The sequence below is a fragment of the Euprymna scolopes genome, chromosome 36, assembly GCF_053919585.1.
Source record: "Euprymna scolopes isolate OS-2025 chromosome 36, ASM5391958v1, whole genome shotgun sequence".
Lineage (NCBI taxonomy): Eukaryota > Metazoa > Mollusca > Cephalopoda > Sepiida > Sepiolidae > Euprymna > Euprymna scolopes.
The window spans coordinates 81,175,539-81,189,195 of NC_136517.1; the positions used below are offsets into that span (position 1 = coordinate 81,175,539).

Below are 13,657 nucleotides of genomic sequence, written 5' to 3' on the forward strand. Positions count from 1 at the left end.
CGATCATTATAAATTTTATTTATGTGTATATGTTTATATATTTCTATATATTGGATTCACTCCTAAACTGATTAACCGATCATTATAAATTTTATTTATGTGTATATGATTATATATTTGCATGTATTGGAATCACACCTAAACTGATAAAACGATCATTATAAATTTTATTTATGTGTATATGTTTATATATTTGCATGTATTGGAATCACACCTAAACTGATTAACCGATCATTATAAATTTTATTTATGTGTATATGTTTCTATATTTCTATATATTGGATTCACTCCTAAACTGATTAACCGATCATTATAAATTTTATTTATGTGTATATCTTTATACATTTCTATGTATTGGATTCACTCCTAAACTAATTAACCGATCATTATGAATTTTAATTATGTGTATATGATTATATACTTGTATTATTGAATTCACTTCTAAACTAATTAACCGATTATTATTAATTATAATTATGTATATATGATTATATAATTATGTATGTATGATTATATATTTCTATTATTGGATTCACTCCTAAACTAATTAACCGATCATCATGAATTTGAAGGATGTGTATATGTTTATATATATGTGTGTATGTATTGGATTCACTCCGAAACTAATTAACCGATCATTATGAATTTTAATTATGTGTATATGATTATATGTTTTTGTGTCTTGGCTCAACTCCAAAACTAATTAACTGATCATTATGAATTATATGTAATGCATACGTTTGTATATGTCTACAGATGTCATATTCCAAAAATCACATACAATGTTCACTTACGTTGTTAATGTATTTATGTGTACAAGGAATTCTAACCAAGTAATAAGGCACTTGTGCAGTATAGTACTCATATGAAAAACTTATGTAAAATCATCGCTTGCACAGTATCCTACCCAAGAAATAAGGTACTTGTGCAGTATAGTACTCACATGAAAAAACCCCAAAGAATATCTTACCTGTGACGTACATAAGTTATTAAAACTGTTAATCCCGTTAAATATTCGAGTAGTATAACTTACATCAGAAAAATAATGTGCTTCTTCACTATAGCACTCAGATAAAAAAATAAATTCTTACCCATGACGTACAAAAAAAATTAGCACAACAGAAAATTTCATAAAAGTATTGAGTTCTTTCATTTATAAATTAGAAAAAGATACTTGTACAGTATAGTACCCATATGAAAAACAAAGGAATTTTTACTTACGACGTGCATAAAAGTAATCAAAACCGAAAATCATGTAATATATTCGAGTAGTATGACATTTATATAAGAAATAAAGTGCTTCTTTACTATAGCACTCTGATGTAAAAACAAACAAACTTTCACCTGTGACACACGGAAAAGTTAGCACAACAGAAACTTATGTAAAATTATCGAGTAGTTTCATCTATATCTTAGAAATGACGTACTTGTACATTATCCTACCCAAGAAATACGGTACTTGTGCAGTATAATACTCATATGAAAAAACAAAGAAAATCCTACTTGTAACGTGAAAACCAAAACTCGTGTAATATATTCATGTAGTATGACTTTTAAATGAGAAATAAGGTTCTTCTTCACTATCGCACTCTGATGTAAAAATAAACTATTACCGGTGACGTATAGAAAAGTTAGCACAACAGAAAATGATGTAAATTATTTCAAATATGTATTGCACATTACTCGCCCTAGGCAAGGAAATTGTTTTCCATATATGTGCTGTAAATTCCCTGTTCTAGGGAAAATACATTTATCTCATACATATAATACCCGTCCTAGGATAGGCAAAATATTCTTTTTGCTCAAGATGGCAAATGATACATAGACATAAAAAAAATTCCTCTATCCTAAGAATAACAGGTATGTTCAAAGTTTTTCTTATACGGTCCCGAGCAACGCCGGATGGCCTTGCTAGTATCTTATATGTTTTTATATAGACGGATGTGGTTCTCGGTTGATTAAGTCTGTCTAACTGTGTCGGATATATACCCGAGAGTCAAAAGAATGAAAAGAATATTCTGTTGTCACAGCCCTAGTAATAAGTAATAAAATGTTACATATGTAACAAGTAATAAAAAATTACATATGCAGCAGGTAATGAAACGTTACATGTGTAACAATTAATAAGACGCTACATCTGTAATTAAAACTTCATATATGTGCATGCAACTGAGGGCCGCTTGTGAATTTCATACTCTCATAGAACTTTCTCCCTTAATTTTAATGCTGTTTTCATACAATTCCATGTAACAATAAAGCGTTATGTATGTAATAAATAATAAAACCTTAGATATGCAACAAGTAATAAAACGTTTGCAACAAGTAATAAAATGTTACATATGTAATCTCTTCTCTATATAAATAAAATGAACTCATTTTTTCCCGTCTGATTTTGACCTTAATAGGATTAAAAATCAAGATATTTCATGCAAATATAATATGCACAAACGGCAGAACAATATCTGAGGTGTGTTATAGGCTTATTATTTCTCAAATTCCTCGATAATCTTAGATTTCTATACTTTTTCTGCTGAGAAGTCACGGCCAAAATCGGTTAAGATCAATGGAAGTGGTAAAATATTTTCTCTCTTATAAATTCCTCCTCCCCCTGCCACCACTTAACACCGTTTGGGGATCGTTCACAAGGAACAGTTGAGAAGAGAACACCGGTTTGGCTTCGTAGTTCTTTCATGTAAAGTTATTTAAAATCACTAAACTAAGCTGCAGTGCTCTGTGGCGTAGTGGTTAGCGTGCTGCTGGACAATTCACATTATATTTTCACGTTAGCGCCGACCTACCGCAGTCGTTTTTTTTTTTTTTTTTCCCTAAACAACTGGAATGGACTTTTCTTGGTGGCCGAACTGTTAACGTTGCAGATGTTTTTTTTTTTGTTTTTTTTTCACACTTTATTTTCCTACTTCTACTCATGACTCCGGGTTTGATCCTTCCTACTTACCTACCATAACATTTTTTAAACTCCTCCCCCCCCGTCCCGGAAACAAACACTCGGGCAACGCCGGGTACCCCCGCTAGTAAATAATAAAATGTTATGCAATACGTAATAAAACGTTGCATATGCAATAATTAATAAAACGTTACATATGTAACATAGAATAAAACACTACATATGTAACATGTAATAAAACGTTACGTGTGCAACAAGTCTTAAAACATTACATATGCAAAAAGTAATAAAACGTTACATATGTAACAATTAATAAAACATTTCATATACAACAAGTAATAAAACGTTGCATATGTAACGGTTTCTAATCAAATGCAATTCATGTTCCGGCTGCAAGAAAGGAATCTAAGATGGTTTCATAGTCTATACTTTGGTCCAGATGAAAGCCATGAAGCATGCAGGAGTATCCAACTTAAACTAGAAATACTCCCCATTTGAGAGTTTTTGATAAGGTGTAGAAAGGTATGTAAATTATATAATGGTGTAAATAAGCCAAGAAATCACGAAAGTAAAATATGCTTTTTTGTTTTTCTTTTTTTTTTTTCAGATTAAATTAAACAAACGACTCACCATGTTGCGATCTCTATAATATCTACGTGGCCAAAAAATACTAAAAACACCAAAAAATGGCGGCATTAAAAGATGCCAAGCTTCCGCCTATCTATACTCAGAAAGACTTAGCTCACAAAAGTCGTCCAGAATCGCGACTGGAACTAAGGAAACGCAATAGTAGTTCCAGAGAAATGTAAGTATTCTTCCACCATTTCCATTTTTTGTTGAGCGATTTTTTTTTTTTAAATAAAGTGTCGGGACGTATCTGTAATTTGATTGGTCTCACCCTTTCTTTTTATGTTAAACCTGCCCTTCTCTCTCTCTCAGACGTGATGTTGCTAGTCTCAGTTTTTTTTTTTTTTCTAAATACTATTATGGTATTGTCTGATTTATTTCCTTCTTTATTTTATTACAACTCGTTTGACGCGTTAATCTAGTGGTCTCCATCAATTTTCTGTTTTGATATCTCGTAATGCAACTTTCTATTCCAGTAGTTTCTTTCAAGAACTGAAAGATTGACATTGAAATAGGCTCAGTTGTTGAATGGAGTGCAAAGTGGCTTGTTTTATTTAATTATGATAAAACTCTGCTTGTGTAATTCAATCGTAGGCATGTACCTTTTATTCTTGAAATTGTCATCGATGACTCTGCTCTATCCCTCCAAATGCTTTTTCACATCCAAGGCTATTCTCTCTCTCTCTCTCTCAACAAATCTACTATCAGACCTTGTATGGAGTACTGTTGTCATATTTGGTTTAGTGAATCTCCATACCATTTAAAGGTTCTTGATAAAATGCAGAAATGTATCTGTAATTTGATTGGCCCAACTCTTTCCTCTTCTCTGCGCCCTCTCTCTCAAAGATGTGATGTTGCTAGTCTCAGTCTTTTTTATAAATATTATTATGGTATTTGTTTTTCAGAATTGTCTGATCTATTCCCTGCTTCCTTTGTTCTAGCTCATTTGACTCGTTGGTCTAGTGGTCTCCATCTATTCACTGTTTTGATACCTCATTGTAATACAGCTTCCTATTCCAGTAGCTTCTTTTCAAAGACCACAGGCTTGTGGAACTCTCTTCCTGCTGACTGTTTTCCTCCTACCTATAGCCGTGATTTTTTTCAAGACTAAGGTTAACAGACATCTGTCTTTACGATAAGAATCTTTTTTCTTGTTAGCTCCTTACATCAAGTGGCTTAACGCTTCGTCTGGAGTGATTTCCATAAAAAAATAAGACTTTTATTCATCCCAAAAGGCATATTGTCACTGATTCATAAGTAGTTACTGTGAAACCAGATTAATAAGTGAACTGGGCAGCAAGATGTTTGTTCACATTACATTTTAAATTTCTGCATGTTTGTATGATCGGGGAAATGGGGGACAGGAATGAAATTCTAAAGGTACGAGGTGTCTTAAATAAGTTTCCAGACATTTTTCATATAGGCACTTTTATTGATAGTAAACACATGAACCTCTAGACACCTTTGAAGTGATCTCCTAGATTAGTAGATTAATAGATCCAGCTTTCATCGCAGGTCACCAGAGCATCATAAACTGCGGGATCTGAATTGATCAGCTCAACCATCTCCTTGCTTTCATAACGTCTTTTTTCTGATCTTGTCTGAGCACCATTGGGACAAACTTTGGGCAAATCTTCAGCGTCTTCAATTCCTCATGAATAATTGTGCGAACAGTTCCTACACTGACATCAAACTGTGCACTTATTGTCTTTATAGACACACAACCGTCCTTATCCATGAAATTCTTTATTTGGCCAATCAACTCTGGTGTTCTGACGTCTTTACTCCTCTCACACCTCTCATAATCCTTCACAGATTCCCTGCCTTCCTTGAATCTCTTATGCCACGCAAAAACTGATAATTCCTGTAAAATGGCCCAAAAGCACTTTAAAGCATCCATACGTTTCTGTTGTATTTTTTCCAAGTTTAAAACAGAATTTATTGCATATTGTTCTTTTAAAGTATCGTCACGTCCAGATTGCATATTTGAAATTCACCAGTTGTGACACTCAAGCTTTAGTAGAGTGTATTCCAATTTTTGCTGTAGCTGTTCATTTGAACCTGAAATCATGAAAATTGGTCAGGTATAGCAATAAGATACTGAATTTTTGAGAGTCAATGACAATTTTAGATGACTGCACAAAAAAAGTCTGGAACCTTATTGAAGATACCTCATAATGTATCTAAGGAAAGAAAATATAGGAACTTCTACAGTGAAGAGGTGGGATTTTGTTGCTAGTTGGGTGAGTCTGGGGTTTTAACATTGAGGGTGTACAAGTGCAAAAAGGTTCATTGCAGCATATTACTTGTAACAATAAGCGTAGAGATGTAATACTGCAGTGATGCGACAGAGTTTTGATTTTGGTAGACAGTGCCAGAACTATTAGGTTAAAAATCTTTTTTTGGTCCCCCAACAAAGAAGGGATTGGACCTAGTAATTCACCCCTGTTCATCCGTTCGTTTGTTCACACTTTTCTCAATAACCATTCATTGAATTTTTTTAAAAAATTTTGCACAAACATTAGTCATAGTGAAAGTAAATTTTTGCCAGCATAATTAGTTTAATAAAATAAAATAAGTTTCATTTAAAACTTTTGAAAAACTTTTTTATTTTTAAAACTTTTTACTTTTTAACAATTTTTTGACTTTTTATTTTTACTTTAAAAATAAACTTCAAATTCTTTTGGCTTTTTTTTAACTTGTTAACAGTAATATTTTTACTTTTTCAAACTTTTTTTACTTTTCCCTTTTTTAAAAAGTTTTTTAATTTAAAACTTTAGAAAAACTTTTTTTATTTTTTAAAACGTTTTAACAATTGTTTTGATTTTTTTATTGTTACTTTAACAAAATAAACTAAGAGTATTTTTTTTGCTTTTTTAAACTTTTTAACAGTAATTTTTTTTTTACTTTTTCAAACTTTTTTTACTTTTTACTTTTTTAACAAGTTTTTTTTTTGAATTAACACATTTTTTATTTTTTTTAATTTTTCATTTTTTTAACAATTTTTTGTCTTTTCATTTTTACTTTACAAAATAAACTTAAAAAACATTTTTTTTTGCTTTTTTGTAACTTGATAACAGTAATTCTTTTTTAAACTTTTTTACTTTAAGTTTTTCTAATTTAAAACTTTGGAAAAACTTTTTTGCTTTAAGTTTTTCTAATTTAAAACTTTTTTGCTTTAAGTTTTTCTAATTTAAATCTGTGGAAAAACTTTTTTACTTTAAGTTTTTCTAAGTTAAAACTTTGGAAAAACTTTTTTACTTTAAGTTTTTCTAATTTAAAACTTTTTTGCTTTAAGTTTTTCTAATTTAAATCTGTGGAAAAACTTTTTTACTTTAAGTTTTTCTAAGTTAAAACTTTGGAAAAACATTTTTACTTTAAGTTTTTCTAATTTAAAACATTTTTTACTTTTTTATTTTTTAAACATTCTTACCATTTTTTGACATTTTATTTTTTACTTAAAAATGTTTTAAAAACTATTTTTATACTCTTTATTTTTTTAAACTTTGCTTACCTCAAGCAAGACATATTGCCTCTGAAGCATAAGGGCAACTGTATTAGGACCCAGATTTATAGAGGCAACCTGGGTGGATAGCAAAATGTTTGTCCACATTATATTTCGATTTCTGCATGTTGCCAAGGTTGAGGAAACAGGAAGAGGTTCTAAGCGTTAAGCAAGGCGAGAAGCTATTACAATGTAAAATCTAAGGATCTCTACAGTGAAAGGGGTGAGATTTTGCTGCTAATTGGATGTATCTGAGCTATTAATGTTGAGGAGGTACAAGTACTGACAGTTCATCGGAGCACATTCTGTCAAATACTTGTAAAACAAACACAGATATGCAATGTTGTGGCGATGTGTCAGAGACTGAAGATTGATAGACAATACGGGACCTGTTAGGTTAGAAATTCTTATTTGCACACAGTCCAAGAGAGAATGCCTAGTGGTAGATGTATTAGCCCAAATGTAGCAACACTACTCCATCCTGGGGTGAACAGTATCTTTATAAAAATATAGGATACTGGCTGGTGTGCAAAGTTTTCTAGCCCAATAAAGGGAGTTTACTCTCTTTGCCAAGTTTCACTTCTACAATTCATCACACTGCATATATATGCTTGATAGACTCTTGTCTTGGTCGACAGCAGTAACTCTCTGCTAGTTAGTAATGGTGGAAGTTCCCTAAACTTAATCAATCCACTCCTAACTCTTGCAATCACAACACCATTTGGTTTCCAGAAGCAGAGAGTTCATTTTTTTTTTTGGATAGTAAAATTCAGGGGAGATAACGTGGATATAATGGAATGGAGATAACTGCAATATATTCTGAATCAACAATTGTTTTATAGTGTAAAGCAAATCTAATATCATGAAATTAAGATATACTTTGTATTTTTTTGATTTCAGATTATATAATGAAAAGAAAAAGAAACCAAAAAAAACTACAGTGACCATGGTGACGAGCACTGCAATGAAAGACACAATACTTCCTCCAATCTACAATCAGGTAATGTCTACTCTGAACGACTATGATCACAGCTTTCTTTTAAAATTCAAAATGGACACGAAGAAACAGGAAATTATTAGAAAGGAAATGTGAGTGTTCTTCCAAGATTTTTTTTTGTTTTTACGTTTCTGAATTTTTTGAGATGAGGATTGATTATTCGTTTTATTTGGATTCTTCGGACTACTGTTTTCATCTTGTGTTATTTTCACAACGTTTCCGATGATGTAACCTCCGACCGTATTTAGATGTATCTTGTTAAACTCATGAATTTGTAAAGACTCATAGCATAGTGGATTGAGTACTTGGTAAAATTCACTTGTAAGTTACACTCTTCTGGAGGTTGAAGGTTCAGTTCTTAGTGCGGACGACACTCAAAAATATAATTGTGAATTACTTACAACTTGTTTTTTTCTGCCCCAAAAATTAATTTTTTGTGTCATCCAGAAAAATATCTGCTTCATCGAAACATATTTGTTGATTAAATATATTTCTCATTCCGTGGAATTTCCACGGGTCCTGCTAGTAAATAAATATTAGGTTGGTGCAAAAACAATAGTGTTTTCTCGCATGTTATTTTTATATATGATTCCTGAATTAATTCATTGATATATATATAGCCATGTTATATATAATTTTAGGGCACGTTTTTTGCTCTATTGAATCGTGTTATTCATTACCGTTCTCAATCTCTTCTCGTGATGTCAATGATGCATTTGGCCCAGAAACCACTAATGGACGTGTGGCTCAACAGTGGTTCAAGAAATTTTGCAATGGTGATGAGAGCCTCGAAGATGAAAACAGTTGTGGCTGGACGACTAAGGTTGATAACGAACATTTGAAAGCCTTAATTGAATCCGATCCTCACAAAATCACATGAGAAGTTGCTGTTGAACACGAGGTCAACCACTTGTTCGCCATTTAAAGCAAATAGGGAAATCAAAAAATTTGGATAAAAAGGTGCTGCATGAATTGAACGATAATCAAAAAAATGTTGCTTTTAGGTGTCTTTTATACTCTTTCTGCGCAACAAAAACAACCCATTTCTAGAGCGGATTGTGACGTGTGATGAGAAGTGGATCCTTTAGGACAACCGGCGATGTTCGGCACAGTGGTTGGATACCAGAGAAGCTTCACAACACTTCCCAAAGCGGAAATTGCACCAAAAAAAGGTTATGGTGACTGTTTGGTGGTCTGTGGCTGGTCTGAGTCTGTAGCTTCTTGAATTTGGGTGAAACGATTACGGCAGAGAAGTACTGCCGACAAATTGATGAAATGTACCAGAAGCTTCAACGTACATGCTTGAGATTGGTCAATATGAAGGGACCAATTCTCCTCCATGATAACACTCGCCCACATGTTGCTTAACTGACTCTGCAGAAACTGAATGAATTGGACTACGAGACTCTGCCTCATCCGCCATATTCAGCAGACTTTTCGCCCATCGATTATCACTTTTTCAAGCATCTTGACAACTTCCTGAGCGAAAAATGCTTCAAAAGTTGCGATGATGCCAAATCGGCCTTTAATGACTTCATTGCTTCCAGAACTTCAGATTCCTATGCTAATGGGATGAATAAACTTGTTTCTCGTTGGCAAAAATGTGTCGATTCTAATGGTTCTTATTCAGAAGTTGAACATCAAAAAACGCCATTATTTTTGCACCAACCTAATATTATGCCCTTGTTATTTAATAATTGAGCACTATTGGATTTCTCTCTACAAAACCAAGATTAAAAATCCATTTATTAAGTATTGCTAAAAAAAAAACATCACATCGGAACTTTTTAGCCTTTGGCTTCAAAATCAACAGAATTTAGACTATTTTTGTAATGATATTTTCCTTGTTGATTGCAGTGTAATACTGGTTCTATGCATTCTAGGAGGTCCATCCTCCCAGGCTTTGCCTTCTTTCTTTTGAAAAGGGGTTAGTTCATTGCTAATCACCTGAGGCACCTCTATCAGGGCTGTATAGGCACTTTTTGAGGGTTAGTGTCCCTCCTTGGAGTGGGGGGGGATGACATTTCAATCACACTTTTCGACCCTTGTGTCACATTTCTCACCATGGGTACAGAAATACATACCCCAAATCATCACATTGCGGGTGATTGCACATGACTTATTTTGTTTTTGTGCTCTGTTTCAGACTCCAAGCTGCGGAAAGATGCAAAACTGCTATAAAAGAGGAAAATGACCGGATTATACCGATTACAATTCCACAATATCCAATAGAGGTAAGTAAATTCGAGAATCATTTCAAAAGTAAAGCCTCCAACTTTTCTTTTGCAACTCAAAAAGTTGAAGAGCTATGAAGACGGGAGTGGTACCATTAAAGCGAGCAGCGCTTTGTGCACAGGATTTAATTTTCTACATAGTTACCACCATTCTCAGTGCACTTTTGCTAGGAATTCAATGATGCATCTCTGCTTCTGATGCACGTGCATGACAGGTTGCATTATTAGAGTCTCACACTGTCAATATATGCATCAGAGAAATGAAGCTTTCAGTTCATGAATGCATCAGTTCAGTCATCATAACAATGTACATTTGCAATCTCCTCTGATTCATTCAGGCAGAATAAAAAAAAAATAGGAGGCATTACTTTTGGAAAGCCCCTCGTATTGATTTGAATTATAAATATTTAATTAAATTGAGCTTTGTATTGTTTTCATTAGTCAGATAATTATTATTATCTTAGGGTTTATTGACACAACGTTACAGTCGTTGAAACCTACGACCTTCCTCAGGTGTGAAATTAATGTTTCCTTCTTTCAACTAAGGAAAAGAGAGGTTGGCTCTGAATTGCAAGAATTCGGACCGTGGGTTTGAGGGTGTGTCAGCAAATCAAAAAGAAAGGTCAATCTTCAGGGATCACTAAGATATTTTATTAAGCCTTTTCTATGGCTCAATTTCACTGAATATCTTTGCTGATTGTCAGTATTAGTGAATAAAAATGTTTTACAAAACATCGGACAGACATTCCATTATGAGAACAATTGTCCGAGTAACCAAAACAATAGCAACATTCACATCTCATCTCAAGAATTCAGAATTGCATTAAATTGAGCTTATTTTGGGAAATATATGATCAGGCGATTATTGTATAAGCTAGTCTCTTCTCAAGGGTTGTTGAACACAAAGAGATAAAACTTCCATACTGAAATCCATATATTTGTATGCACAGAATCCATTCGTAAACTAATTATATGATTAATATTAATTCTGGAACACAGCTACTAAGAATAAAGGGTTGTAATGTTGGTTATATTTATTTTCATGCAAAGGGAGGTATAAAGAGGGATTGGAGCTCTTTGTGAAAATGCAGACAACCATAATTTTTTGTCCCAAACTGCACACCTGTGGAACTGTATTCCGTTTGCCTGCTTTCCAGCTGATTACAATATGGTCATCTTCAAGTCCAATGTAAACAAGTTCTTAATAAGCCGTTCCCCTTAAGTAATGCAATTTGACAAATTTCCACTACTAACGATTCCTATGACATTGTCCCATTGACTACTGTACACTCTTTAACCCTTATCCTCGACTGGCCTCTGGACCTTAATAAATGGTGAGTCCCATGTGAAAAAAAAAAGGTCATCATAACAATGCAATTTTCAATCCTCTCTGATTCATTCAATCGGAATAATAAAAAAGGACGGGAGTGATACCATTAAAACAAGCAACTATTTGTGCAATGGAATTTATTTTTTTACATAGTCATCACCATTCTCAATGCATTTTTGCTAGGAATTCAATGACGCACCTCTGCTTCTGACACACGTCCATGACAGTGGTTGCTTTCTTAGAGTCTCATATCGTCAATATCTGCAACAGAGTGATAAAACTTTGAGGTCATCATAACAATGCAATTTGCAATCTTCTCTGATCCATTCGTGTAGAATAAAAAAATAGGAGGCATTACTTTTGGAACGCCTCTGGTATATTTTTTTTTACTTTTGTTCTATTTATATTTGTTTATATATACGACATAATCGCGTTGACACACCGGTTCTTGTTAGGTCATCAAAATTAAGCAACATCAAACTTGGTCAGTATCAGCTTGGAGACCATTTGACAATACAGGGTGAAACAATAAAATTGTCACCCTAAAGAAAACAACGCTACAAGTTTGTTTTAAAACTTTTATTTTAAAAAATAAATTCAATTTACTTGATTATATAGTAGAGTTGACATCTATTCAATCTAGCCGCCTTCAGCCTCAATCACCGCCTTGATACGGGTTCGGAACTGGAAGCATGTTTTTTTCTACAAGTGCCGACGGGAGTTTGGCGAATACTCGGTGAATGCCGGCGATCAGGCTGGCTTTGGTATTGTGGGAGGAAGAGAGGGGGGGCAGTGAGAGAAGGGTACAAAGTCATAACACTCCTTCTAAAGCCAAGCCTGGGTTTCTTTAAACTCATAGACCAGCGCTGACTCCTGCTGCCACACCCAGGTCTGCCAACGGCCACCTGATTGCACCAGGGGATCACCACACTCTTCAGCACATCCAAGTACACTTTGGTGTTGACTTTTAAACCAACTTCAAAGATGTGAAGTGGCATAATGTGGCCCTCACTTGAAACTACACGAAAGACCATAACCGTGGCTGAAAAGTTTGTTTTCATCACCCTGTGCACAACCCTGTTGTTCGTGGCAATCCATTGATGCATTTTGAGGGTTCTTGCAATGGTCCTGTTGTCATAACTTGGATCGGTAGAGAGCATGAGTTATACAGCAGCACATCTCCGATCTCGCTCTTTGAACATTGTGTCACTTTCAGACATGATAGAAGGCTACTATTGCTCTTGGGATTTGTACACAACTGGCCAACTAGATGTCTGGAACAAAAAAAAAAAAAAAAAAGAAAACCGATTTTCATCAAAAGGAAATGGAATCATGTCGTCTTTTCTAGGGGACAATTTACTGGCTTATCTCCCTTTCCACTTAAACTGATTTTGCTTATCTTCCTTTCCGCCAGCTTTTCCTATTCTTAATGGCTGCTGTTATGTTCTTTCAATTACGATAGACTTATTTTTACAAAAAACACAATAGCCGTTATCCTACTAGATGATTTTCATACGTTTTCTATATATTACTTTTTATATGACAATGAGGTAGATAATATCATTTTTGCTTAAAACGACAGATTTCAAAATTCGATTTGTCGACGATAGCTTAACAAGCACCAAAAGTTTTTATAACAAAAGCCAACACTTGTCAAGTCACCAAATTAATTTTTGACTAAATTAAAAAAAAAATAAAATAAATAAAAAAAAGGCATCATATATTTATTAGGTAAGGTTGTCGTCTGCTTCCCGAGCTTTCTGATTAGTTCAAAAGTTGTGTTCAAGTAAAATTAGTTATTATCGATCTATCTGTCTATCTATCTATTTATATAACTATCCAGCGATATTGTTAAAATAGTTTATATTGGGAGTTATTTGTTGTTTATAGAAAAGAGTGTAGCAATGGATTTTAGCTGAGGATGTTGACATAAATTAGCTAGGTTAAATATAAACAAAATAACCTTGGGAAGGCATATGTGGAAAGGTCGCACATCGAGAGATGTGTGCTTTTCGATGATGATGTAACGGAACTGAAGTCAAGAGGTCGGAAAGGTTAG

The 13,657-nt window shown here is 33.6% G+C and overlaps 1 protein-coding gene across 3 annotated transcripts in view; it reads left to right on the forward strand.

Moving 5' to 3' along the window:
- LOC145260629 (dynein axonemal heavy chain 12-like) overlaps positions 1-13,657 on the forward strand; it is a 572,171-nt gene that overhangs the window by 13,186 nt on the left and 545,328 nt on the right. For all 3 annotated transcript variants that reach the window (XM_080118949.1, XM_080118950.1, XM_080118948.1), the window contains exons 2-4: positions 3,513-3,710; positions 7,938-8,126; positions 10,181-10,268. In XM_080118949.1, the coding sequence (XP_079975075.1) occupies positions 3,592-3,710; positions 7,938-8,126; positions 10,181-10,268 (396 nt within the window). In that variant the 5' untranslated portion in view covers positions 3,513-3,591. The remainder of the gene's footprint in view (positions 1-3,512; positions 3,711-7,937; positions 8,127-10,180; positions 10,269-13,657) is intronic.